This window comes from Drosophila bipectinata, chromosome 2L, assembly GCF_030179905.1.
Source record: "Drosophila bipectinata strain 14024-0381.07 chromosome 2L, DbipHiC1v2, whole genome shotgun sequence".
NCBI lineage: Eukaryota > Metazoa > Arthropoda > Insecta > Diptera > Drosophilidae > Drosophila > Drosophila bipectinata.
The window spans coordinates 6,229,751-6,253,694 of NC_091736.1; the positions used below are offsets into that span (position 1 = coordinate 6,229,751).

Here is a 23,944-nt window from a genome sequence, read left to right on the forward strand (position 1 = left end):
ATGCTTCTAAAACTGTAAGCCGTCAGAAATACATGTTTTTGTCCGTTACTGAAAACGTTCTTTTTGTCGTAAAAGAAGACTTTTATATTTTGAAAGAAATAAATTAAAACAGAATGCGTAAATTACATTTAGCTAAAGAATACCACAAATAAAACCAGTTTTTATTGCAAGGTAGATATTTTAAGCAATAACCATAAGAATGAACGTTAGAATAAGAGTTTTATGTTACCTGTTTTTTTTTTTTAAACTCAGTTGCAACATATTTTAAATTTCGCACTTCATGGCCACCAACTAACCCACTCCCACCGCCATCAACTGCGAAATACTCGACCATCAATAAAATATCCCCTCGAGAGCGAAAGTAATTCGCTAAACGCCAAATATTCTCTTCGTAATTCCCATGTCGTAAGAACTGTGATCATTTTTAAATAAGCACACACATATAGAGTTTGTATCTGTTTTGTAAATAGATTAAAAGTGTCCATACTCGTATGATAAAGTGTTGAGGTCTTCGTCGTCAGCCGAATCTGAACGATCGTGGGAAAAGCATCTTCGGTCGATTTTGAAAACTTTTCCCGAGAGTTCAGTTTGCGATAGGACGTCGAAGCAAGCAGTCACCGTTTTCTAAAAAGTTTTTAAATAGAACGAAACATAATCAGAATTTAGAAAATATTTACAGGTGGGTGTTTTACATATTTGTGGAAATCCAAAAGCGGAATAAAGATTTCAAACGTTTTTTAATGTTTGTCATTTGAAACTAGAACAGGAGATTATTTGAGTTTTTTTCAAAAACAAATCAATGTTATGTTAGATTATATAATAAATGTTAACAAAACTAAATGAAAATATCAACAAATGTTCTTGATCTTTTCATGTAAGCCTTTTTTTTTTAAAGAATTTTTTTTTAAAAAGAAGAAAAGTGAAAGTGTCATTTAAGGGTCACTTGGACGAAAATTAGCTGAGAATCGTAAACAGATCTGGTCAGTGTCACACTTAAATATTCGAATAAAAATACACTCGTTTCTATACGTACAGTTTTTGGTCAGTGGAAAAACATGACTGTATTTATCAATGAATTTTTCAACAAAATGAGAGAGGTGTTTTGTGAAAAAAACATGAAAAACATACTCAGACACCTGAGATGATGGTACGCATCGAGGGAGCATTTTTAAGACCCTTAACAGATTGGTACATATGGTGTGAGAATAGGATTTCCACTAGAATTCCGTCCGATATCTGACGCCCCCAATCTTCTCGCTTTCTCTCACTCTCGCTCTCTGTGCGACATAGCCAAAATATTTGTTTCATTTAATTCGAAAAGAAAACACCAACAGAAAAACCAAAAAACATGAAAATTCATCGACCAGAAATAGCGCCACCCACCGAAAGTTTTGAAATTAAATTGACTTACAGGGTATTTTTAAAACGATTGCCATTATTATGAAGAGCAGAGATGGGCCGTGACATGGCAGACGATTTTGAAACTCATGTTCGGTTTATTTTCAGGATACTATGGAGAAATCAACGAGACCCAAAAGGAATCGTCGTCACAGCAGGTGAGATAAGGGGGTATTCTTGTGAATAAATTAATAAAATAATATTGAACTTTTTTCTAAAGGCGTGCCTGGCCGCCAGAAGATGAACTGCATCCGCCAACCCGTGCCGCCAAGCGTCTGTTTACCCCGGACATCAAGCGAATGTTAAAGGATTGGCTTATCCGACGCCGAGAGAATCCGTATCCTAGTCGGGAAGAGAAAAAACAACTGGCAGCTGAGACTGGTCTAACATATACCCAGATCTGCAACTGGTTTGCCAACTGGAGGCGAAAATTAAAGAACTCGGAGCGGGAAAAGGCCAAGAAGTCATGGGGTCATCTAATCAAAAATTATAACCACAATGCCCGAGGAAATGTTGAGCAGTTTAGCATCTCATCGGAGGACAGTATTTGGGAGGAGGAGATGCGCTCCTGTCCAGCGGAGGATGAAGACAACTACTACGATGATGACGAGTTGTCCAGTCACAGCACTGGCAGCGATGGAAATGCTAACAATGCATCCACCTCCGCGTACAAGCCCAACTTTTATGTGGAATCTGCGGATTTGGAAGAAAGGATACCCCTTTTGACCACTGTGGCTGCGGGAAAAGCCAAGTATAAGCACCAGATGATGGAGAAGTACCTGCGCGATAGCTCTACAGTGGAGGACGAAGTCCCTAAGCCTGCAACTCAACTTAATAAGTGGCTGGAAAGTGCAGCCAAGTTCACACCCGATCGAAATAACTATCACATTGAGTGGAATACAAACAGGTGAGTCGGAAAAGGACTAACTAACCAGTTCCATTAATAATATTATCCTTATTAAAGACAAAAATTGAATGGCAATAATGGGCAGGATCGACATAACCAGAGTCAAGTAATCTTCACCAGCGATGCAACGGCAGCGGCGGCGCTCGATGATCGCTGGATGCTTCACCACAAGGATGAGCTCGATGCCGCTGAAGCTCTGGCCAATATGGCCTTCAATTGTAGGCAACGCTGGCACCATCAAACCACCACGATCAGCTCCTGAGCACCACCGAAGAGTTGCTGCAACTGACGCCATCATTCCAGCAGAAGTTTCATGCCCCTTTGGAAAGTGCAATCTAGTCATAAAGTTTCGGAGAACTCGTCGAATAGTTAAAGAATTTTTAGCAGCTAGTTTAGTATGAAAGACAGAATAACATTTTCACTTTTGTTGTTATTTAACAAATGCTATTTTATTACTACTCCTTGGTTTCTTCCTTGGACTCTTCCGCTGAATCCTTAGCTTCGCCTTTAGCGTAAACATCTAGGACCTGAACAAAGCTGTTCTGATGGGCCTGAAGCTGCTGGACAAGGTTGCCAGCTGCTTGGTTGAGAGTCTGGACGAGCTGCGCCTGGGCAGCCTGCAGACCTGGCATCTGAGCGTAGGCCATAAGCTCGTTTCTGCTCAGCAGGGTGTTCTCCACAATTCCTCCAAGCAGCACCATTTGAGGCACCCGGCGTGTGATCTTCAGAAGAGTGGACACACGCTGTTGATCCGGGGAGAACACGATGCAATGGTTCGAGTGAAACAGTGGCATTATGGCCTCGTAGCGAGTATCCTTAACAGCCTGCCCAATGATCTTACGGCCGTAGGATTTAAGATGGAGGTTCTGTTTGTGCAGGTCAACCCTCACTCGGAAGATTTCATCGGAGGTAATGGAGTTCAGGTGGAAGATGGCCACCAGCTGGGAGTGTTCAAGCCAGTTGCGCACTTCCCTTGCTATAATATCGTTGTAGGGATTCTCAACTTGTTCTTGAAAACGCTCAGCCCTCTTTTGAAAGCATGTTTTAGACTTGGGAGCTTCCGGGTATTTTGGTTGGGTTACGGCTATCACACGGGCTCGCTCATAATGCGGCTCTTTGGGACGTTGTATGTTGATTTTTCCTCTGTAGCGTAGGAATTGCAGCGCAGGTGTACTGGTTTTTGTCAGGGGAAGCGCTAAAAACAATACAAATCAGTAAATAATCTTCCAAATTCAAAGCAAGTGTCGTGGAAGTTACACAACAAATGCAATTAAAAACCCTGAATTAAAAACAAGTCAGCTGGTTGAAACTCACTCTTCTGTATCAAGTTCGCCATCTCTGAATGTTCTTGGGTGTTCCTTTGAAGACTAAAACTATTTCAATTAGCCAAATAAGTGTTTTTAATATTAAAACCCAAATAAAAACACCTTGCGGCTAAATAAACCAGGGGCGACAAAAAATACAGGGTGGCAACACCGGTCCATAGTGCTGCCGGAAATTACAAAGTTATCGATAACAAAGGTGTGTTGTAAAAGAACAAAAATATTGTGCGCGAAAATTTGAATTGAGGAACCTATTACTGTCAGACCTAGAAAATTAAATTCAAAAACTTTGTTTTGAATCTAAAGAAGAATTAAAATACTTCCCAGACCCTAATTGTTCTAAAAAGAAAACCCAGAACATCTGCATAGGTATAGAATTTATTTAATTACAGTTATAACATTAACATCTATATATATTATGTATATATGTATGTATAAGTTGCATTTCGCTAATGGGTTTTCGACTTGATGGCTTTACGGGCCGAGAAATATAGAGATAGAGACAGTAGAAATCGGTATATGTGAACAACCATCAACTGTTTTAAGGTTTTCCTTTTTTTTCTTTTTGTTTTTGGAGTAGAGGGAAAATATTATTCAGAATGCAGAAATAAAAAAACAAACAAACAATTGTAAGAAATAAGTGTAATTTAATCGGTTTCTTCAAAGTAACTTAGGAAATAACTAAAAAGTGTCTTAAAACATACAACTTATACATTAACATATGTTTAACAGCGCTTCATCTGTTTCAACTTGAAAAATGTGTTGGTTTACTTGCTGCTTTTCTTTTCTTCTTCTTCTTCTTTTTTTTTAATTATATTTTTTAATTTTCTTTTTTGTTTACTATTTTTTGTTTTTTTTTTTCTGATCGGTTTCCGTTTCTGTGGGATCTCTGGTAGATCTGATCTTTCGTGTTCTCGTATTGTTAATTGTGTTATATAATGTACAGTTTCTCTTTAGTTTAGTTTTAAAACATACAACTAAATACGCGCTAAACACTAATTAAACTGTATTTACATTTCATATTCGTTAGAATCTAAATAATTTAAATATTTTACAGTTGTGTTTTTGTTTTCTTTACTTTAATTGTGTTTTTTCTCATCTTTTGTTTTTCTTTTTTATATTTTTTATATCATTTTATCAATGTTTTTTTTTATTATTATTATTCTGTTGTCACATAATTTACAAGTGGGCGTGAGAACGTACGTTTAAGTTTAAGGAGTGTTCAGAGAGAGGGTTACTATATAGGTTATTGTATCATATAGTGTGTGTTTTTGGGGTATTTTTATGTTAAGGTTTCTCATGTAGGTGTGTTGTCAGCATTTATTATTCGTATAATGCGGGGCCCTGAAACTGTCCAACATTTTACAAAGTCTCCCGGCTCCAATAATTCAACTGAGGGGGATTGCGGCTCGGAACGCCCTGAATTGGTTGGTCATAGTCCGGTGTTTTTATGTTTTAAAAATTATATAGCTTTAGTATTGTGGTGGCAGTGGTGGTGTTTTGTTTTATAATGAAATAAAGGAAAAAAAATCGAACAGAAAGAAACAGATTTTCGTAGGACAACCAACAAAAATTACCAACAACAACAATGTGGTCTTGAAATCTGACTACATCCGTTGCTGGAATTTTTGAAAAGTTATATTGAAGAAAAAACTCTGGTGCAGAGCGGAAATTACAACACGAACCGTGTCTAAGCTTTAAAATATTTGGCTTAACATATTGGATTATATTTAGTTACGCGTCTAGATAATGTAATATAAATGTAATGCATAATGTATACGTGTGTATGTTATCGTAGGAAAAGCCTCTGGGCGCATCTTTAAACCTAGTTGTGCTTGACAGCAGGGCGATAAGACCAGACCGTAGTATCATCTGCAGTTCATTGGGTCTATGCCAGGCCCTGTTCTTAATTATATATAGATATATATTTTTTTTTTGAAAGACAGGCATTCCATAGAGCCAAGGAACCGATTAAGAAATAAAAATTGAAGAAAACTAATCTTGAGTTGATCAAAGGCATGGAATACTTTGTAAAATGTGGAACAGTAACTATTTTAGTCCCACCGGAAGTAGTCGAAAGTTACTCGCCAATCAAAAACTTAAACGTGTTTTTAGGGGGATAGAGGATCGGATATTCATATTATGTGTATGGGTAGTAGTATGCATAGTACAGATAAACAGTTATTATTTTTTAAGCTTTTCTTTAACATTTCATATTTTTTTTTGTTTGTTTTTTGTGTGTAATGTGTGTGTTTGGATTGTTCTCATTTTTTATGTTATTTTTTTTCATTTTAAATTAAGCAAAAATAAAACTTTCATTCTTGAGATCAAACTTAACGATACTTTGCAAGCTTGTTAAAGGGTTTTTTTTGTTTTCCTTTTTTGTTTAAATAGTTTTTGTTTTGTATATTTTTTGTTTGTTTTTAAATTAGAAAAAATTGTAAATAATTAATTGTCTCGCTTTTTTTTGCTTTCAAAGTGCGGGGGATCTGATCTGAAGGTATTTTTTTAAGGTTTTGCTTTCTTTCAAGAACTCTTGAGTTTCAAATCTCAAAATCTTTTGAGTTTTGTAATTTTTCTCTGCTGGCATCTGTTTGTTGTTGTTGTTGTTTTTATTCAATAAAGTGTTTTTTTTTGCATTTTTCTGCGTTTTAAGTTCGTTTTGTTTTGCTTTGCTTTTTTAAACTTTTGCTTGTTTAATCGCTATTTAAAATTACTTAAAATACTAGAAGAGCGTAACTTGTTTTTGCTTCCATTCTTTCGGTTCTTCAATCTTTTTCTGTTTCTATTCCGTGGTTTTAGTTTGTCTCTTCCTGTGGTTTTATTCCAAATCCGGTTATAGATCAAGTCCGGTATTAGTCTGTGTCCTTTACACAGTGGCGATGACGATCAGGAGATGTGCCAACTCGGCCACACGATTCTTGAGATCGGGGGCGGCTCGCTCCAGGTTCTCGTTGGCGAAGTCGCAGGCCGGGAAGATGTGCACCACATAGGCCGCCTGCTCGCTTCCCGGTATGGGTATGTTTACGATACCGGCGGCCATTTTCTGTTGCAGGTAGGTGATGAATCCAGTTTGTAGGTTCCGCGAGTGCTGCAGCACATCAGCATGGTCGCGTCCACAGGGCAAGGCCAAAAGCATGCAGTGCTCCTTATCCACCTGGGTTACCAAAAGGGTATAGATTAGTTTCAGTTATCCTAGTTAGTGACTATTGCTATACATACCTGCATTTTCTTGGCCACTCCCTCTAGCTGGGTCTGCTCCAGTCGCATTCTCTGCGCAATCCTGAGCAGCGGCGTGCTCGTATCCGCCAAGCTGGGCAGCGAAGCTCGCGCCACATTCGGATTGCCATGGACGAAGTGCATCTGGACGGCAGCCTGATCGGTCTTCAGGGCCAACAGACCCTGCCACATTACAGGGTAACGCTGCAGCAGGGTAATTAGAGAATCACCAGCTGGTGGGGGGATGGCCGGCGGTGCCTGTTGGGCAGAGATCTCCAGGCCGGCGTGCAGGCCCGGTGGCAGATGCTCCTGCTGCTGTTTAACTAGAAAATCGAAGAATACTGAAGTCTCAAAAGGTTCTCCTTGATGTGAACAGGTGTAGTACTCACCAGCTGCTGCAATCATGGACATGCGCTCCATCTCACGCTCATCCAGCTGCATCTCTATCGGCTTGGAAGGATGCAACACCCCATCGCGACCGATGAACGGACTGGTGGAAACGGCGGGCATTGGTGGGGGCACCACCACACTGATGGAGGCAGCTGGTCGATGGGCTGGCGGTGGTTCCAGCTGTATGCCGCCACCATCATAGTAGCCCGTGGCCCGCGTGGCCATGTCGCTGAAGTGAGCCGGAGGAATGCGAGCATTGTGGACATAAACCTGAGCCATTTGCGGGGAATCTGGAGAAACAGATGCCTTAGGAACTGATACTATTATGGACATACTATTCAACCTACCCGCTGCTGTGCGATCTTGTGGACTCTGCAGACTATGCGGCACTGCAATGGTCCTGGGTGGCCCGCTGCCAGGTCGCCTGAGTTCCAATGGCGGACTGCTTTTGTCATCGTAGTCGCCGCCACGCATCAGGTGATGCTGGTAGATCATAAACTCCCTGGGCGGAGGCACTCCTCGGTACGTGGAATCGTTCTGCAATTAAAATATTAAATATTAGTTTTATAATAAAAGTACCCTGGCAGTGGATTGGGTTTCTAAGTGACTCAGACTAAGATAGTTGGGGTTGGCAATTGGGTTACGCTACTTGAAAGCTCCGCAAGTAAAACTTGTGCATTACCGGTGTTATGGGCGATGCCTGCTGATGGGCCGGAGGCGGACTCTGGGTGCGCCGTCCACTGACATAGGCGCCCAGGTCATGCTGCGTCCATGAAGGCAAATTAGGGGATTGGTAGATTAACGGTAATGGTTAGTATAGAAGCAGTATTTTGAGAGACAACCGAAAGCATAAACCAAACTGAAGTAAAACCGTACTGGAGTTCTTGGAAAACTTACCAAACTGGCATCAAAGGCAGGCACTCCGGTCATCACCGGAGGCATAACCAGCGGCGACACCCTGGGCTGACCTTGCGGACTGATGTTCGGGATGGCCGTGCGCAAGACTGCAAGGAAATGGTCATTGATTAGATCCGTTTGTGGACTATAGCTCATCATAGTCAACTTACCGGCTGCTGCTGCTGCCGAGTTCACCTGCTGCTGAGCCGATTTCAAGACGGCAGCGGAGACCGGCGGCGGGCTACCCACATTTACGGGCAGGATTTGGCCAGCCTGCAGGCTGTGAACCACAGGATTGGGTTTTCCCGGCGGTGGCGATGGCGTAAGCTGGTGCTGCTGCGGCTGCAGATGGGCTGGAGGCTTCTGCTGCAGCAACAGGGCCGGATGCGTGGGCAGTATCATCCCGTGGGGAGGTATCTGGACCGGAGCACCCTTCTGTTGCTGGTTGGGCGGCTTGTAGAGCTGCTGTTGCTGCACCACGGCTGCCGTGGAGGTGGGTGGCGCATAGCCAAAGTTGGGCTTGGCCATTTGCAGATGAGCTCCCGCCGAGGATGTGGGCGGCGGTGTGGCTGCCACCGAGGCCTTCGAGCTGACCACATGCAGGATCTGCTGCGGGGCGGCCGAAGTGGCCTGCTTGATCACCAGCGTCTGCGGCTGCGGTTGCTGTGGGTTTCCAGCGACTCCAGCTCCCTGGCCGGCTATCCTGGGGGAGTGCGGCGAGTGGGCCGTCGGCGGGGGCACGTTCACCATCAAGTGCTGCTGCTGTTGCTGCTGCAGATGGCGAGCTATCATCTGGTTGGGCTGCAGTAGTTGCTGATTGCCGGCGGCATCCGTCAGCAGCATGTGGCCCGGAAGCGGTTGTTGGTTAGCTCCTGGCTGTTTCGTGGGTGTCATCTGTTGCTGCTGTTGTTGCTGCTGCTGGAGATTCTTCTCCCGGTTCAGGACATGGGCCTTGAGGGGCTGCGGTGGCCGCACATTAGTGTGCTGGGCATGTTGCAACACCGTCGGCAGCGGACTCTGTTGGATCACAATCGGCTGCTTCGGCGGCACCACCATTTGCTGTGGCGGCTGCTGCTGCTGGATCACCATCGGGTTGGGATTGCCCTTCACCAGCACGCTCACTGGCTTGTTCAGCTCCAGTTGGACGGGCTTGCCCAGGGAAGTGATCGGAGTGGTGGCCGGGGCAATGACTGTGGCACTGATCTGCTGCAGACCTGGCTGGTTCTGTTGGGGATGCTGCAACGGCAGGTGGGGCTGCTGCTGCTGCTGCTGGTGGAGGTGCTGCTGTTGCTGCTGCTGGAAGTTGTTGGCCGGGCCCAGAGGTCCCATGTCACTGCTGCTGTTGGCCGAGGCAGCGGCCGTAGCTGCCGGCAGGTTGCCCTCCTTGCCCTGCGGCATGCCGGCTGTGATGACGCCCGTGACTGGATCCACCAGAGCCTTGCTCACCGCATCGGCTGCTCCGCCCGTGATCTTCTGGGTGGCCGGCGCTGCTGTCTGGTGCATCGGCAGGCCGCCGCTGGGTATGGACGAGTTTATGGCCTGGTAGGATTCGATCTCTGCCGCGGCAATGGCCTTCTTCTTGGGATGCTGAGGCATGGTTGGCTTTGGAACTGGCATGGGCAGGGAAACGGGCACTGGAACCGGTACCGACACCGGCACGGGTGCCGCAGAGACGGGCACCGACACCGGAGTCGGAGTCTCCACCTCCTTGCTGTCCAGCCGCGGCATGTGTGCTGGCGGCTGTTGCTGCTGCACTGGCTCGGGCGTTGGTGGCAGATGCACAGGAGCCGCTGGAGCAGCCGGAGGTGTGGGATTGCCAGCCACTGGTGGCTCCTCCATCATAGACGGCATATCGGTGATGGTCTTCCTGTCCTTGAACCGCCTGGGGCGGCCCACAGAGTTCGGTGGCTGGACCACATCGACCTTCTTGGCCTGGGCATTCCTGCCGGAGCGTCGCGGCGGCGTCTGGGCGCCCTTGGGAAGCTGCTGGGCATTGCCGGTCGGGGTGTTGGTGTTCCGGACCACATCCTCGATGATGTCATCCACGGTGCTGCGATCCTCCTTCTCCTGCAGGCGTCGCGACTTGCGGGTGTTGCCCAGCTCTGAACTGTCGCCCGAAGGATCCGCCGACTGGGACACGTCACTGCCAGCCTGCTCGGGATCGGTGGCGCTGTTCTTGATCGAGGGCTGGGTCTTGTTGATGGTCAGTATGAGCCGCGGGCGCTGGTCCTCGCCAGGCGCCATGGCGCTGGAGGCCGCTGCCTTGCCCTTTCCGGGCTCATCGCCCGCATCCTCGTGGAACTCGTAGATGTCCTGGCTGCTGCTGCTGCCGCTCATCTGCTCCTGTACTTGCGTGATGACCTGGTTGATGGCCTTCTTCTCGGCAGCCGTCAGCACAACAGTGGGATTCGGGTTGGGAGTGGCCACAGGTGGTGTGGCAACTGGTGGGGTAGCCGCCGCTGCTGCTGCGGCTGCTGCCAGCTGTTGCTGTTGGATCTGCTGTTGCTGTAGGAGGAGATTCCTTGGCGGACGACCCTTCCGGCCGCGGGTGACGGGAGCAGTGACCGGCTTTCGCAGTCGGGTCTGGACTCCGTTGTCTCCTGGCTGCAGGCCCAGAGCAGCATCTGCCCCAGGGGCAGCCAGCGATGGTGTCGTTAGCGGAATGCCTCCTTGCTTCTTGACGCCTCGAGGTTGTCGTCCGCGCTTGGTTGCTCCTCCTCGTCCCGGTGGCCTGCCCACTGTCGGCGTGGACAGCTTCACCGGCGGCAGCTGTCGCGTTTCCGTTTCATCCTCGGTGTCGTGGTCATTGGAGCTGTTCACATTCGCCAGGAGGGTCTTCTCCTGGTTGGCCATATCCACCAATGCTGGATTGGCGACCGGAACTGGCTGTGCTGGTGGTGCTGCTGGAGCCACATCCTTGCCAGCGGCCGGAGGCTCGAGCTTCTTGATCACACTGTCGATGTTCACCTCCTTGGCGGACCAGTAGTCGCTGTCCACCTCCTTGGAGTCCTGCTCGATGAGCTCATCCTGCTTCGGCTGCGAGATCTTGATGAGATTCTCCTCCGTCAGCAAGGACGCAGCTCCTGGCCCGGCCTTGGGCGAGATGACTGCCGAGCTGGTGGTGGGGGTGGGGGTGCGTATGACCGAGACACTCTCGGAGGTCTTCAAAGTGGCCAGCATTGCTGCTGACTCCCCATGGCCCGGCGGAGCTGGCTTCTCGTTGGCCTGGTTCGGCGGATAGTGAATGGCGTTGGTGGTAGTGGTGTGTCCGGCTGCTGGTGGTGGTGGCGGGCCAGTCACCTGGCTCGGTGGCGGCACAATGTGCTGCTGGACAATCAGCTTTGGAGCACTCTGGATGACGTTGAGTGGCGTCGGATGTGGCAGGCTAGCGCCAGGAGAGGCTTGTTGCTGCTGCGGCGAGTGCTGTGGTGGCGGCTGCAACGACTGCTGGGGTCCAACCCTCGACAGGATTGCTGTAGGCTGTCCTGGCAGTGGGTTCGGCTTGGTAGGTGGACTATGAGGCAACTGTTGCGGCTGCTGTTGTGGCGGTCCACCTCTGGGTGGAGCATGCGGGCCAAGATGCTGCTGCTGAGGAGGTTGTTGGGCAAACATAGGAGTTTGTGGCACCAGATGGGGACCTCCCTGGGGCGACGATTGCTGCTGCTGCTGTTGCTGCTGCTGTGGCACATGGATCTGCTGCTGCTGCAACTTCTGGATATGCAACTGCTGCTGCTGGTTGAGATGCTGCTGCTGGGCCTGGTGCTGCTGGTTGAGCTGCTGCTGCTGGGCCTGGTGCTGCTGGCTGAGCTGCTGCTGTTGGGCCTGGTGCTGTTGGTTCAACTGCTGCTGGGCCTGGGTCTGCTGCTGCTGCAACTGATGTTGCTGGACAGGAGTCAGTGGCTGGGGCTGGCCATGCATGCGCTGCTGCTGCTGCTGCTGTTGGATCTGCTGGTACTTTTGCTGTTGCATGATCTGCTGGTGCATCAGGTGCTGGACGTGCTGCTGGTGTGCCGCCATCTTGGCCATCATCTGGGGCGAGTGCTGCTGCTGCTGCTGTTGCTGGGCCTGGTGGTGTTGCTGCTGCTGCTGGCCGCTGACATGGAGGTTCTTGTGCGGCGGCAGGCTGCCCAGAGGCGGTGAGCTTGCCACCTGCGACTGGGTCGCCTGCTGCGGCTGCACCGTCACCACCTTGCTGATGATGGTCGGGTGGTGGGGCACTGCCATGGGCGGCATCTTCTGCAGCGGCACAGGGATCAGTTGCGGCGACGTCTGCAACTCAATCACCGACTTGGGCGAGGGCTGTTGGGGCTGCTGGCTCCTTGGCTGGTAGCTGTTCGGCTTGCTGGTGGTGGGCGAGCTGTTGGTGGCCACCACCCGAGCCGTTGGACTGGCCAGTGGACTCATGTTGCTGCCCTGCGGGCTGGTCATCAGGGCGTGCTGCTGTGGCTGCTGGTTAACCACTGGCTGCTTGCCGGCGGGACTCAGTGGACCCACCAGGCGACTGGGCGCTCCACCACGTCCTGGCGACAGCAGAGGACTGTGCGGCGACGGAGCTCGCATGCCCAGGACATAGGATCCTGGGATGGGCTGTTGGTGCGGTGACAGTACCATCTGCGGCACCGCAAAGTGGGGTGTGTTGTCGGGAATCGATATAGTTGGTGGCTGCATGATGAGCGACTGCGTCCGGAGTGGCTGCTGCGGCCCTGGAGGAGGTGCCTGCTTCGGTGTGGAAGCCTGCGGCATGATGTTCTGGCCGGGAGTGGTGGGACTGCCGAAGGACATGGAAGCGGACGCTGCTGGCGAGGCTGTGCAGGAGCTGCTGCTTCCAGACCCAGAGCTGGAGCTGGAGCAGTTGCCCATCACATTGGACAGGTCCAGATTGATGACGGGCGTGGCATGGGTGGCAGGAGTGGGAGCCGGCAGCACAGTCTGGACCGGTTGGACCAGAGGCTGCAGCAGCTTGCTGATGGTCGGCGGTTCTATCTTCGCCGGCGAGGGCACCGCACTGGCCACTGGCTTCTGGGGCTCCAGGGACGGCAGCTTGGTGATCACCGAGGGCTGCGGCTTGGCACTCTCCTGGCTGGGCTTCAGAGGCTCCACCTTGACTGGTGCGGATGAACTGCTCGTGTTCGTGTCCATGGACTTCTCCGGCGAGGAGGTGCTCTGGGCCGTTTCGTCGATCTTCAGGCTGGGGCCACTGCTGTCCGCCTCGTCGGGGTTCTCCTCCGTGTCGGTGTCGATCTGCAGACCGCTTTCCGACTGCGGCGTGTCCGCCTTGATGTCCATCATGTCCTCGTGCCGCAAGCTCTGCACCGCCTTGTTCAGCTCGTCGGGATCCAGTACTCCGGCGGGCTGCTCGGGCTCCGGTTCGGGCTCGTTCTCCGGCTCTGGCTCCGGCTCGGGCGCTGCCTCTGGCTCCGGCTCTGGTTCGATCTCCTCCAGTATGGGCACCGGTTCCACAGCACCCTCGATCGCCTTGGCTGCCAGAGCAGCTTCCTCGTCCGGCTCGGCGAGGACCAGAGGAGGCGCCGGTGTATCCACCTCACTCACCGAGTTCATCTCATCCATGCCGTCGAGGGAGTAGTCCGCCGTGGAGGAGGTGCCGAAGCTCTCGCCCAGCAGGGCGGACACGGCGCTCTCGGTCTCCTCCTGCGAGATCGTCACCCGCGACTTGGTGTCTTCCATCTTCTCCGGGGGCTTGACGGCTCCCGGTGGCGAGGCCACTGGGATCTTGGGCTCGTCCGCCAACGGGTCCAGCAAGGTGCTGGAGTTGAACTCCGCCGAGATGGACTGGACAGCAGACTCGCTAATCCTGTCATCCAGCTGGCCGTCGAACCCGGGAATGAAGTTGTCCTTCTTCTTGTTCTGGCCGGTGGGGGATGAGGTTTCCACTCCGGCCGACTCGCTGGCCGCTGCCGCTGCTGTCGAGGATGTGGGCGTGGTGGCCAGAGCCGACGAGGCACCCACGCCGGCGCCACTGCTGACGGGCGTCTCCGCCGACTGGGTGGACAGCATGGAGCTGTTGTTGGCCGTGATGGTGGGCGTCTTGGGTATCGGACTGATGAGGCGCGGCTTCTCACGCGACGGCGTCACCAGGCTATCGTTGGAGGCTCTATTCGTGGGCGTGACGGGCGTCTTGGGAGCCGGGACCTTAGGAGCCGGCACCAGGACATCCTCATCATCGTCCCCTATCAGGCAGGGCAGGCTGGGCGATGGCTTGCACATCGGAGGCGACGAGGGACGCTGCTTGGTGGTGGTCTCCATCATCTGCTCCTCCGCGTGCTTGCTGGCTGCTTGGACGTTGACGGTCAGCTTGCCGGGAGTGGGTGGAGCGGCGGATGAGTTGCAGGCCACTACTGGAGGCTGCGACTCGCGGCGATGCTGTTGCTTCTCCTCCTTGGACCGCTTCTTCTTCTTCTTCTTGTCGCGGCTCTTGTGCTGCTCCTGCTGCTCGGATTTGCCCGATCCCTTGGGTATGATCTCCACGGAGTTGTTGTCCTCGTTGTCGGAGAAGCGGAACACGTCCGCCATGTCCGAGCGGTAGGTGGTGGCAGTCGATGGAGTGGCCTCCTCGGGCATCGGCTTGTCAAAGTCGATCATTAGCTGCGCCTCCAGCGCCCTGCCCGCCTCGTCCATGTCCACGCTGTTGTCGTCCTCCATCTTGGACTCCATCTTCGAGGAGAGCTGCTGCTGTTGCTGGAGCTGCTGCTGCTGTTCTCGCTGGGATTTCTCGCGCCGCTTCTTCTCGCGCTTCTCCTTGCGGTGGCGCTCCCGCTCGGCGTGCGACGATGAGCTGCTGCCACCCGCCTGCCGGCTCTTGTCCACCGGGTGCTGCTGTTGCTGCAGCTCGTCCGGGACTGGCAGAGCCACCTCTTGCTTGCTGGGCGTCATGGGCTCCTGCTTGTAGGTCTGCAGGGCAGCCGACACAGTGGGTCCCGCAATGGACACGCAGCTGGCCGAGATCTCCTTGTGATTGTCGCTCTGCTCATCCGGGAACTGGGACTCCTCCTCGTCCGAAATGATGCCGAAGATGTACTCCATCTTGTCCTCGCCCCGCTTCGACTGCTGGGGTGGAATCGGTGGTGCCGAGGTGGGTGTGGCGGGCATGGGAGACGCCGTCGGCATGGCTCCCGCGCTGGAGTTGTACAACCTGGCGCCGGAGGAGGTGTCCAGGCTCTTGGACTTCTTCGACTTCTTCAGCCGGTGGCGCTCCTCCTTGGAGAGCTTCTCGGATGTCACATCAATGGGTGTGGCGGAGTTGGCGGTGGAGTTGCCGCCAATCGCTGTGGTGGCACTGTTGGCCTCGGTGAGATTCCTCAGCTTCTCGCGCTTCTTCTCCTTGCGCTCCTTGTGCTTGCGCCGCTCGCTGGCCGAGATGTCCATGGCCAGAGAAGGGTTCTCCGTTTTCAGGTCATCGAAGGAATCGAATCGCACCTTGCAGTCGCCGGCATTCGAGGATGTTGGGGTGTTCGTATTGGGGGTGTGGACGTCAAAGATCGAGGGTGTTGAGGGCGTCACCACCAGAGGCGTGGGAGGAGCCGAGGACTCCACCGTGGACGAGGACTTCAAGCGCTTCTTGCTCTTCTTGTGCTTCTTGCGCGTCTCCGGGGAGTACTCCTTCAGCTTGCCCGAGTCGGAGTAGGTATAGCTGGAGGAATTGTAGAAGTCTCCATACTCCTTCTTGATCTCCCGCTCCGCCTTCACCTTCCGCTCCTCCATGGATGAGTTGGAGTCGTGGCGGGACTTGAACTTCTGCTCGTTGTCCGACAGCTGCTCCTGTTTGATGAGCTGCTCCGGGGTGGGTATCGGTGTCGGCGTGGGAGCGGGCTCCTGTTTGATGACCACTTCCGGCGGTGGCTGGGACTGCGACTCCGAGTCGGAAGCTATCCGGGTGGAGTGCGAGTTCCGCTTGCCCATAAAGTTGTGCTTCAGGACAGTGCGCCGGATCTCGTCCTCGGACGTGTCGTCACCGTCGCACAGTCGCCGCAGGTTCTGCATTTGGATGGCTCGGTTGGCATCCGACATGGACTCACCCTGCTCGGGATCTCCCTGCTCCACCTCCGAGTCGGAGAAGATGCGCCGCTGCATGCGACCCTCGCCCTCCTCGTCCTCGTCGTCGCTGCTGGAGAGACCAGGATAACGGCCATGGAAGCTGCTGCTGCCACTGTTCCGATGATGACGGTCCTCGAACTCGGTGTCAGAGTCGCCGTCGTAGCTGGTGGAGCGCTTCTTCTTGGCCCGGGACTGCTTCAGCTGCGAGAACTTGGCCTTGATCTTCTTCTCCTCCGCCTGGCGCTGCATGTTCTTGCAGCTCCTGGCCTTCACCTTGTCGTACATGGACACGTTGGGACAGTCATCGGGTATGTCGAAGATCGAGTGCTTCTTGGAGGCATCGTCCGTATCGTCGGAGTCCGCTGAGCTCAGCATCATGAGCTTGATGCGCGAGGACTTGGAAGAGTGGTGGCCTTCATCCGATCCCCGGGACGACTTGCGCTCCAGACTGCGCCGGTGGTGGTGGTGATGTGGTTTCCCGCTGGACGTGTTCGTGGCCGCTGAGCTGAGCTCTCCCGCCGAGCCACTGCCCGCCGCCGAAATTCTGCGGTGCGGTGGATGCTCCTCGTCCGTATTCGTGGACTCGGCCACCGAATGGCGTTTCTTTTCGCGGTGGTGATGGTGCTCACGCTTGCTCTTGTGCCTCGAGCTGCTTCCATGGCCATGATGGCCACTGGAGTGCTCTCTATCCTTCTCCCGTTTCGGCTGGGACGGCTGCTCCTCTTCGCTGGTGTTCAGTTGCTGCTTGGGATCCAGAGAAGCCACCACTTCCATCGAGGGCACCGTCTCCAGGGATGAGCTGCTCTTCTGGTGGTGCTTTTCGCGGCGGTGATGCTTGGAGGAGGAGGACTTGGAGTTGGACGAGCAGTTGTTCTTCTCATCCTTGGACGAGCTGCTGGTCTTGTGCTCCTTGTGCTCCTTGGAGTCCCGCCGGTCGTTCAGTCGCTGGTTGCTGTTCTGGGTTGCTGCGTTCTGCTGCGAATTCTCCATCCGGATGCGCTTCACATAGTCGTCATGGTGGTTCTGCTGGCTGGACGAACCGCCACCAGCACCACCACTATGGTTGCTGTCCTGCGAGCTGAGGCGTCGCTTGTGCATCCGCACTGGCGAGTTCCGCGATGACTTCCGGGACCGGTCTTTGGAGGAGTTCTCGGCTGTTGTGGGAGTACTGGCCGCTGCTGGAGGAGCCACCGCATCCACGGAGTTCTCCTTGTTGTGCTGGCCATCCACAGAGGAGGCGCCAGAGGACTGTTGCTGGGAGGGATTGTTGTTGTGGGCATAAAAGCTGCTGGCCTCGGAGCTGGCCTCCGACTTGCTCTTGTGGTAGGTGGAGAGCTCTCGCATTCTGGCCATGCGGGCTTCCTGCTGCTCTCGCTCCCGCTGCTCCTTCTCACGGAGGAGCTCCTTTTCCCGCTGCTCCTTCTCGTGGAGTTCCTTCTCCCGTTGCTCTTTCGCTCGGAGGAGTTCCTTCTCGCGCTGCTCTTTCTCCCGCAGCTCCTTCTCCCGTAGCTCCTTCTCGCGCAGCTCCTTCTCCCGCTGCTCGCGCTCCTCCTTCTCTTTTTGTTCCTTCTCCTCCTGGACTTTTCGCTCCTTTTCCCTCTCGCGCTCTTCTTTGGCCTTGCGTTCCTCCTTCTCCTTCTCCTCCTGCAGAGCTTTGCGCTCCTTCTCCTCCCGTTCCTGCTGCTTTCGGAGCTCCTTCTCCCGCTTCTCTCGCTCCAGGCGCTCCTTCTTCTCGCGCTCCTGCCGCTGCTCCTTCTCGGACTTCTCCGCCGGCTCCTCGGAGTCGCTGGAGTCGTCTTCGATGCGCGGAGTGGCCGACTTGGAGGACTGCGACGTGGCCGAGTTCTTGCGCTTGTCGGAGGAGGAGGAACTCTTCTCGGACTTCTTGGTCTTCTTCTCGCCCTCCGACCGGTTGTTGTGCTTGTGGCTGGACTTGTCCTGACTCTTCTTGGAACTGGAGGACTGCGACTGCGACTGGGAGGCGGATGCAGTGGCCGATGAGGACGCACTCTTCTTCTGCTGGTGCTGATCTTCCTCGCTGCTGGGATTTGGCTTTTGTACATGGATGTTAGAGGAACTAGTACCGCTGGACGATATGGATGCAGCTGCTGGGCCACTGGAGGACGCGCTGCTGCTGGTGGTGGTGCCCACATTGGTGCTCCCAGGCACTGACGCCGACTTCTGGAGTTGCGCCCGAGCCGGGGACTGCTGCTGAGGATTGGCATCGGGCACGCTCAGGCTCTTTGTGAGAGAACCCCCACCGGCGGCCACTGGAGTGCCCGGCAATCGTGGATGCTTGGCCATTTCCGGAGGCGGTGGTGGCGCCGGCTGCACTGCCGGTGGTGGTGCTGCCGTGTTGGGCAATGGCGGGTGGCTGGGAAACGGATACTGCAGGCCTTTGGTGGGGCCCGAGGGCGAGGACGACGGTGCACTGCACGCTGTCACTGCTCCACCGAGTCCTCCCGGTGCCGAGGGCTTGTTCAGCTGGCCGAGATTAACGCTTCCGCCCACCGAGGGCGACGGCGAAGGACTGTTGTAGGGCGACATCGACGCCTGGGGAGAGTTCATCGGTGAGAGGCTGCTCAGTCGCTGGAGCAGGCCTCCCGTCTTGCTGCTCGCCCCGCTGCAGTTGCCGATGATGGGCGTCGTTTTGGTGGCCGCCAGATTGGGCAGGGCCGGTGAGGTATTTCCGCTGGGATGTCGGGACGCACCGGCACCACCCAAGGTCGAACCAATCAGGGTAGAGGAACTCGATCCCAGGGCAAAGTCCGAGCTGGCCGGATCGAACAACTGGTTCTTCTTCAGGCGCTGGTAGTCATCGTCGAAGATGCTCTTCTTGGCCAGCACCGACTTCACAATGTCCGATGGCTGGAGCTCATCGATGTCGAGGAACTTGTGCCGGGAATTGCTCGTCGTGCTGGAGGTGGTGCCGCTGGAACTGTTGCTGTTGCCGGAGCCGGAGCTGGGTTGGTGGGAGTTGAGGCTGCTGGTGCCCAGGTTCATGTGCATGGACAGCTGCCACGACGGTGTGGCACTCGAGGGAGTGTGTCCCGACGATGAGCCGTGCTCGCGACTGCTGCCACCCGACCACCGTTCGTAGTTCTCCTCGAAGTTGCGCAGCCGCTCGTCCAACGACGGACTGCCTCCCGTATTGTGACCCGGAACATCCGAGTCGCTGGAATTGGAACTCAGGGAGCGGGGTCGCGCCGGACTGGCCATCAGGCCGGAGTTAGAGGAGGTACCTCCCTGAGAGCCCGGCTGCTGGGGCTGTTGCTGCGACTGCTGCTGGTTGCCGTGGTGGTGGTGGTGCTGGTGATGATGCTGGTGGTGGTGCGATGAGGACGACGAGGATCGCCAGTAGCGCGACGATGGGCTGGGCAGGAAAGCCGATCCCGAGCCCACGTTTAGACTAGAGTTGCTGAGGGAGCAGGAGGCGGATGACGCACCCACCGATGACGAGCCGGAGCCCGAGACTCCCGTCGAGGATAATCCCAGCCGGGACTGTTGCTGCTGTAGCTGCTGCTGCTGTTGCTGGAAGAAGAGCACCCCGAACTTGGGTAGCGGCAGCCACATCACTTCGCGAATCCGCTCGCGCGCCCTCTCTCGGGGCGGCGGCAGGCGGCGCGGCTCCGTCGGCAGCACCTCGGGCCGCTCATCGCAAAGCGGCGTACCTGGCCGGGATCCGTCCGCACTCTCGCCGCCACTGGCCTCGTGCGAGTGATGGGAATGTAGCTGGTGGCCCCTGCCCCTCGAGGCATGGTGATGGTAATCATCCGTCGGCAGACTACTGATACCGCTCAGGCCCGACGACGAGCCCGACGCTCCTCCCACGTTCGAGGTACTGCAGCTGGAGATCGATCCCGATGGCTGCATGGTTGTGGTGACACGTCGGCGCTTCGCCGCCAGTGAGGCGTTCATCAGGTGCTGCTGGTCCATGCTGCTGGCGCCCACAATACCGTGCCGAAAGGCCGAGGAATTGGAGAGCGCCGTCAGGGCTCCCACGTCGATGGACGGGCGCCGGCAGCTGAGCATCATGGATGTCGGACCCGAAGACTGGTGGCCAGGGAACTTGATGCCGGCTGTGGAGCCTCCGCCAGTTTCGGACACCCGACGAATCTCGCTCTTGCGGTTCAGGGGATCGTGTATCACATCACAGTTGGACAGGGAAATGGGGCTGGGCTTGATGCTGCTGCTGCTGTGGTCGCCAGTGGACTCCAGCTGGAAGGATTATATGATTACTTAAGGAATTCTCTACCAAATATGAGAGAGTACTCACCCCGCTGGCATTGGAATGATGGTGGTGATGGTGGTAATCCATTTTGATGCGCTTCCGCGGACTGACCACGCCCTCATCACCACTGGACGGGCATTCCTCGAGTTGTTCTGGTAAATGGAAACGTTGATTGTGCACGTGGTGCAAATCTTTGGCAATCTTACCGCAACGCCTTCGACTGCTGCTTCCAGAGGCTCCTGCACCAGCCTGACTATTGGCCATCGCCACCTCGAGGGGATCTCCCAGGCGGGACACTACTGGAGAATCGGAGCGCGCCTCCTCATCTGGTCCACCGCTGCTGTTGTTCTGATCCTCGAAGCTGCGAAAGTTCCGGGCCCGAACTCCTCCAGATCCGCTGGCATCGTTGAAGTCAAAGTCGACGGTGTGCCGGGTGCTTCTCGCCATTCGCATCCGTTGCGCCAAGGCTGCCTGCGACATGGCCATGGAACTGGCGGACGACGATCCACCCATCGGTGGCAGGGCTGTTCCCGGCACTGCAGTAGCTCCGACCGTTGGCGCTGGCATGGCACTACTGGACGAGCTGGTGCTGCTACTGGCGGTGCTACCCCCGCTTCCGATGGTGCTTTGGTTGGTTGAACTGCTGCTGGAGCTGTTGGCTCCACTGGCGGCACTGGCAACTGCACTGCCGGGCGTGTTGCTGGGCGAGCTACCATCGTTGGAGTTGTTCTGGTGCCGGCTGAACGAAGAGGCCCGCGAGCGGGACTGCGACGTCGAGGCGGTTGGATCGTAGCGATTGAAGCGCGAAGAGGAACCTTTTCGAGAACGACGATAATGCATTATTAAGCAGTGACTAAGTTAGACTAACTAGACTAACTAACTAACTAACTGACAGAAAAGATTTGACAGATTAAAGTTTGACAGAAACCTACCAGCACTCTGTGTTTGCTGCTGCTGCTGCTGCGCCTGCTTTTCCTGCTTGTCGTAGAAAGCGTCCTGGCACTCCCGGGACGCAAAGTCCACCTGCAATTTCCGGCCGCGCATAATCGTGCCACGCATATCCTTGACCGCGGCCTGGGCATTCTGCACCTGGTCATAGAGGACCAGTGCCAGCTGCCGGTTCCGATCAATGCTGACCTTGGTGACGGTGCCGAAGCGCGTGAACTGGGACTGCAGGAACGACTCGGAGACCTTCTCGCCAACACCATCGATCCAGACACAGTTGGTGGGCATGGACTTGCCGAAGCCGAGCTTGATCCGGTTGCTGCCCAGGTGCTCGCCATCCATTTTGCGCATTGCCTTCACCACGGAGACAATGTCCGAATACTGACAGAAGGCGTACGCGTTGAGGCCCTGCTTCTTGATGTCGATCTCGATGATCTCGCCGAAGCCCTCGAAGTGGCCGCGCAGCTCGCCGGCGGTGATGTCCTTCTCCAGGTTCCCAATGAACAGGGTCCGTGTCGACTTCGGATGGTACTCGTCCAGTTCCGCTTCGTACGGCCGGAACTCGTTGTCTTCCACGTCGTAGCCCTGGTAGGGTTCCACCTCGATTTTGCAGCCAAAGAAGTGCTTGTCGTGCGACACCTCCAACGCCTTCTCCACATCGTCCGGCTTCTTGAAACAGACCAGGGCATAGCGCTCCGAATTCTGGCCAACAACCTTCACCCACGTGACCTTGCCGTGCTTTTTGTACTCATGGAAGAGACCATCCTTGAGGGATGTGTCTGAGGAACGGGCGGGCAGGTTGCGGACACGTATCGCCAGTGGCCGGTTGTCCTCGGAATGCACCACAGGATTGGCTGTCAGGCAGGATATGCTCGAGCTGGAGCTGCTCGAGGAGGATGAGCTCGAGCCGCAGCCTCCGCCACTGACTGCAGTGCTGGCGACACCAGCATTGCCACTGGGATTTGAAGAGTTGCCTGCGGAGAGAGAATGGAAGTTAGTAGTGTCCTGCAAAGAGTAGATCCTCGAGTACTTACTGGTTACGGCCACTGACTGAAGGTTGCGACCGCTTCGACCATCCGACGATGTCGTCGCCATCGCACAATTGCCCGTAGACTGGACGGGACTGGACGCGTGCGAGTGGGACGAGGAGTGCGAGGAGGCCGACGAGGAGCTGTGCGAGCTGCTGTAGCTGCTCGGTGATCGCGAATGCGAGCGACTGGATGAGGTGGTGCTGCGTCCGTGCAGGTGGTGTCGCGTCCGGACCGGATGCGTGGGCATACCATTACCGTCCGCGGCGGCCGCCAACGTAGCGGCCACATTTAGAATGTCACCACTGCCGCTTCCTGGCGCTGCTCCCGCTCCTGCTCCAGTACCAGCTGCTGATCCTGCTCCGGCCGCTCCACTACCTCCAGATGCTATCGTGGGCATGGTTGGAGATGCCGTGGTTATTGTATTATTTAAACTATTACTACTAAAACTATTGTTTGTGATTGTACTTGTCGTCGTCATTGGAACGTTGCTCGCTCCAACTGGCGATTCCGAACCAGAACGTGCTCCTCCACTACTCGTTCCCGTTCCAGTGGCCGTGCCCGTGCCCGTACCTGCTGCCCCTTTTAACAGCTTATTGTGTTTACTGTTGTGCAGGAGGATCTTGCGCGCGGCGGCGGTGGCGTTGGCCAGCGAATCATCCGCAGGAGCACTGCCCGCATAAGCGACGCTCCGGTGTACGGATTGGGATTGGGCGGGTGATGAGCAGGTGCCTCCTCCTCCTCCAACACCTCCGCTTGGACTGCTGCTGTTGCTGCTGTAATGCGGGTGGTGTTGAGGATTCTGTAGATGCGGAGGTGGCTGCTGATGCGGATGCTGTTGCGAATGTGGAGGCGGATGGTGTGGATGATGCTGATTGATCGGTGAGCTGCTCATTGGGAAGCCACCGGCTGCTGAGGCGCCGGCATTGCCACTGCCACCAGGACTTTTCAATTGGGCCGTCGTTGCAGCAGCGGCGGCTTCGTACCATGACTGTGGTGGTGCCACCCGCGCTGTCTGTTGATTTTGGTGGATATTGTGGCTGCTGCTCCGGTCGCCAAGCGCTTGCGGTGCTCCCAAACTGATACCGCCTCCTAATCCTCCACCACCACCAACTACACCTATACCTACACCGCCAGCTCCAGCTCCAGCTCCTCCAACTCCTACTCCTACTCCTACTGCTCCAGCTGCCGCTGCCGCTGCTGCTGCTGCTGACGCTGCTGTTGCCGCTGCTGCTGTCGTCGTCGTCGTCGTCGTCGTGTTGCTGCTGTTGTTGATGCTGTTGCTGCTGTGACCACTGGCAGTACCATTCCTGTACAGGCGATCTCTATTGCGTGATCTCTCCGAGGATCCTGGACTGGCGGCGTTGGAATTTGTGTGGCCGTGGGCGTGGGCGTGGGCGTTGGCGTGGGAGTGGGGTATGGAGGCGTTCGACTGATATTGACTGACTAAGCGGCTGTTGGTGCGGTCGTAGTAGTTCCTTTCGTAGCTGTTTGTCGGTGGTTCCTCTGTAGACCTATGGATTACAAGTTAGATGACTAATTAGTCAAGTTGTTT

The 23,944-nt window shown here is 54.3% G+C and overlaps 3 protein-coding genes across 10 annotated transcripts in view; 1 reads left to right on the forward strand and 2 right to left on the reverse strand.

Annotated features, from left to right (window-relative positions):
- Positions 1 to 63: 63 nt before the first annotated feature.
- LOC108119912 (homeobox protein Mohawk) lies at positions 64 to 2,718 on the forward strand. Of its 2 annotated transcripts, none has more exons than XM_070277614.1 (4): positions 64 to 171; positions 1,507 to 1,556; positions 1,619 to 2,305; positions 2,363 to 2,718. In XM_070277614.1, exons 2-4 carry the CDS (start codon positions 1,513 to 1,515, stop codon positions 2,565 to 2,567), a joined length of 936 nt encoding a protein of 311 aa, XP_070133715.1. In that variant the 5' UTR covers positions 64 to 171; positions 1,507 to 1,512; the 3' UTR covers positions 2,568 to 2,718. The 2 variants fall into 2 exon arrangements, with proteins under 2 accessions (XP_070133715.1, XP_017088823.3); XM_017233334.3 differs by lacking the exon at positions 64 to 171 and adding an exon at positions 587 to 679.
- mRpL10 (mitochondrial ribosomal protein L10) lies at positions 2,672 to 3,777 on the reverse strand. Its single transcript, XM_017233335.3, has 2 exons — positions 3,620 to 3,777; positions 2,672 to 3,500 (listed from the first exon to the last, which is right to left on the reverse strand). The coding sequence occupies exons 1-2, from the start codon at positions 3,639 to 3,641 to the stop codon at positions 2,761 to 2,763; spliced, it is 762 nt and encodes a 253-aa protein (XP_017088824.2). The 5' UTR covers positions 3,642 to 3,777; the 3' UTR covers positions 2,672 to 2,760.
- Positions 3,778 to 4,254: 477 nt separating this feature from the next.
- spen (split ends) overlaps positions 4,255 to 23,944 on the reverse strand; it is a 60,389-nt gene continuing 40,699 nt past the window's right edge. For 4 of the 7 annotated variants that reach the window (XM_070277611.1, XM_070277607.1, XM_070277610.1 and 1 more), the window contains 10 exons: positions 22,396 to 23,903; positions 21,349 to 22,335; positions 20,462 to 21,231; positions 8,304 to 20,403; positions 8,134 to 8,240; positions 7,919 to 7,999; positions 7,584 to 7,773; positions 7,236 to 7,526; positions 6,850 to 7,169; positions 4,255 to 6,784 (listed from right to left, as the gene is read on the reverse strand). In XM_070277611.1, the coding sequence (XP_070133712.1) occupies positions 6,497 to 6,784; positions 6,850 to 7,169; positions 7,236 to 7,526; positions 7,584 to 7,773; positions 7,919 to 7,999; positions 8,134 to 8,240; positions 8,304 to 20,403; positions 20,462 to 21,231; positions 21,349 to 22,335; positions 22,396 to 23,903 (16,642 nt within the window). In that variant the 3' untranslated portion in view covers positions 4,255 to 6,496. The remainder of the gene's footprint in view (positions 6,785 to 6,849; positions 7,170 to 7,235; positions 7,527 to 7,583; positions 7,774 to 7,918; positions 8,000 to 8,133; positions 8,241 to 8,303; positions 20,404 to 20,461; positions 21,232 to 21,348; positions 22,336 to 22,395; positions 23,904 to 23,944) is intronic. The other 3 variants (XM_070277608.1, XM_070277612.1, XM_070277609.1) reach the window with 3 other exon arrangements.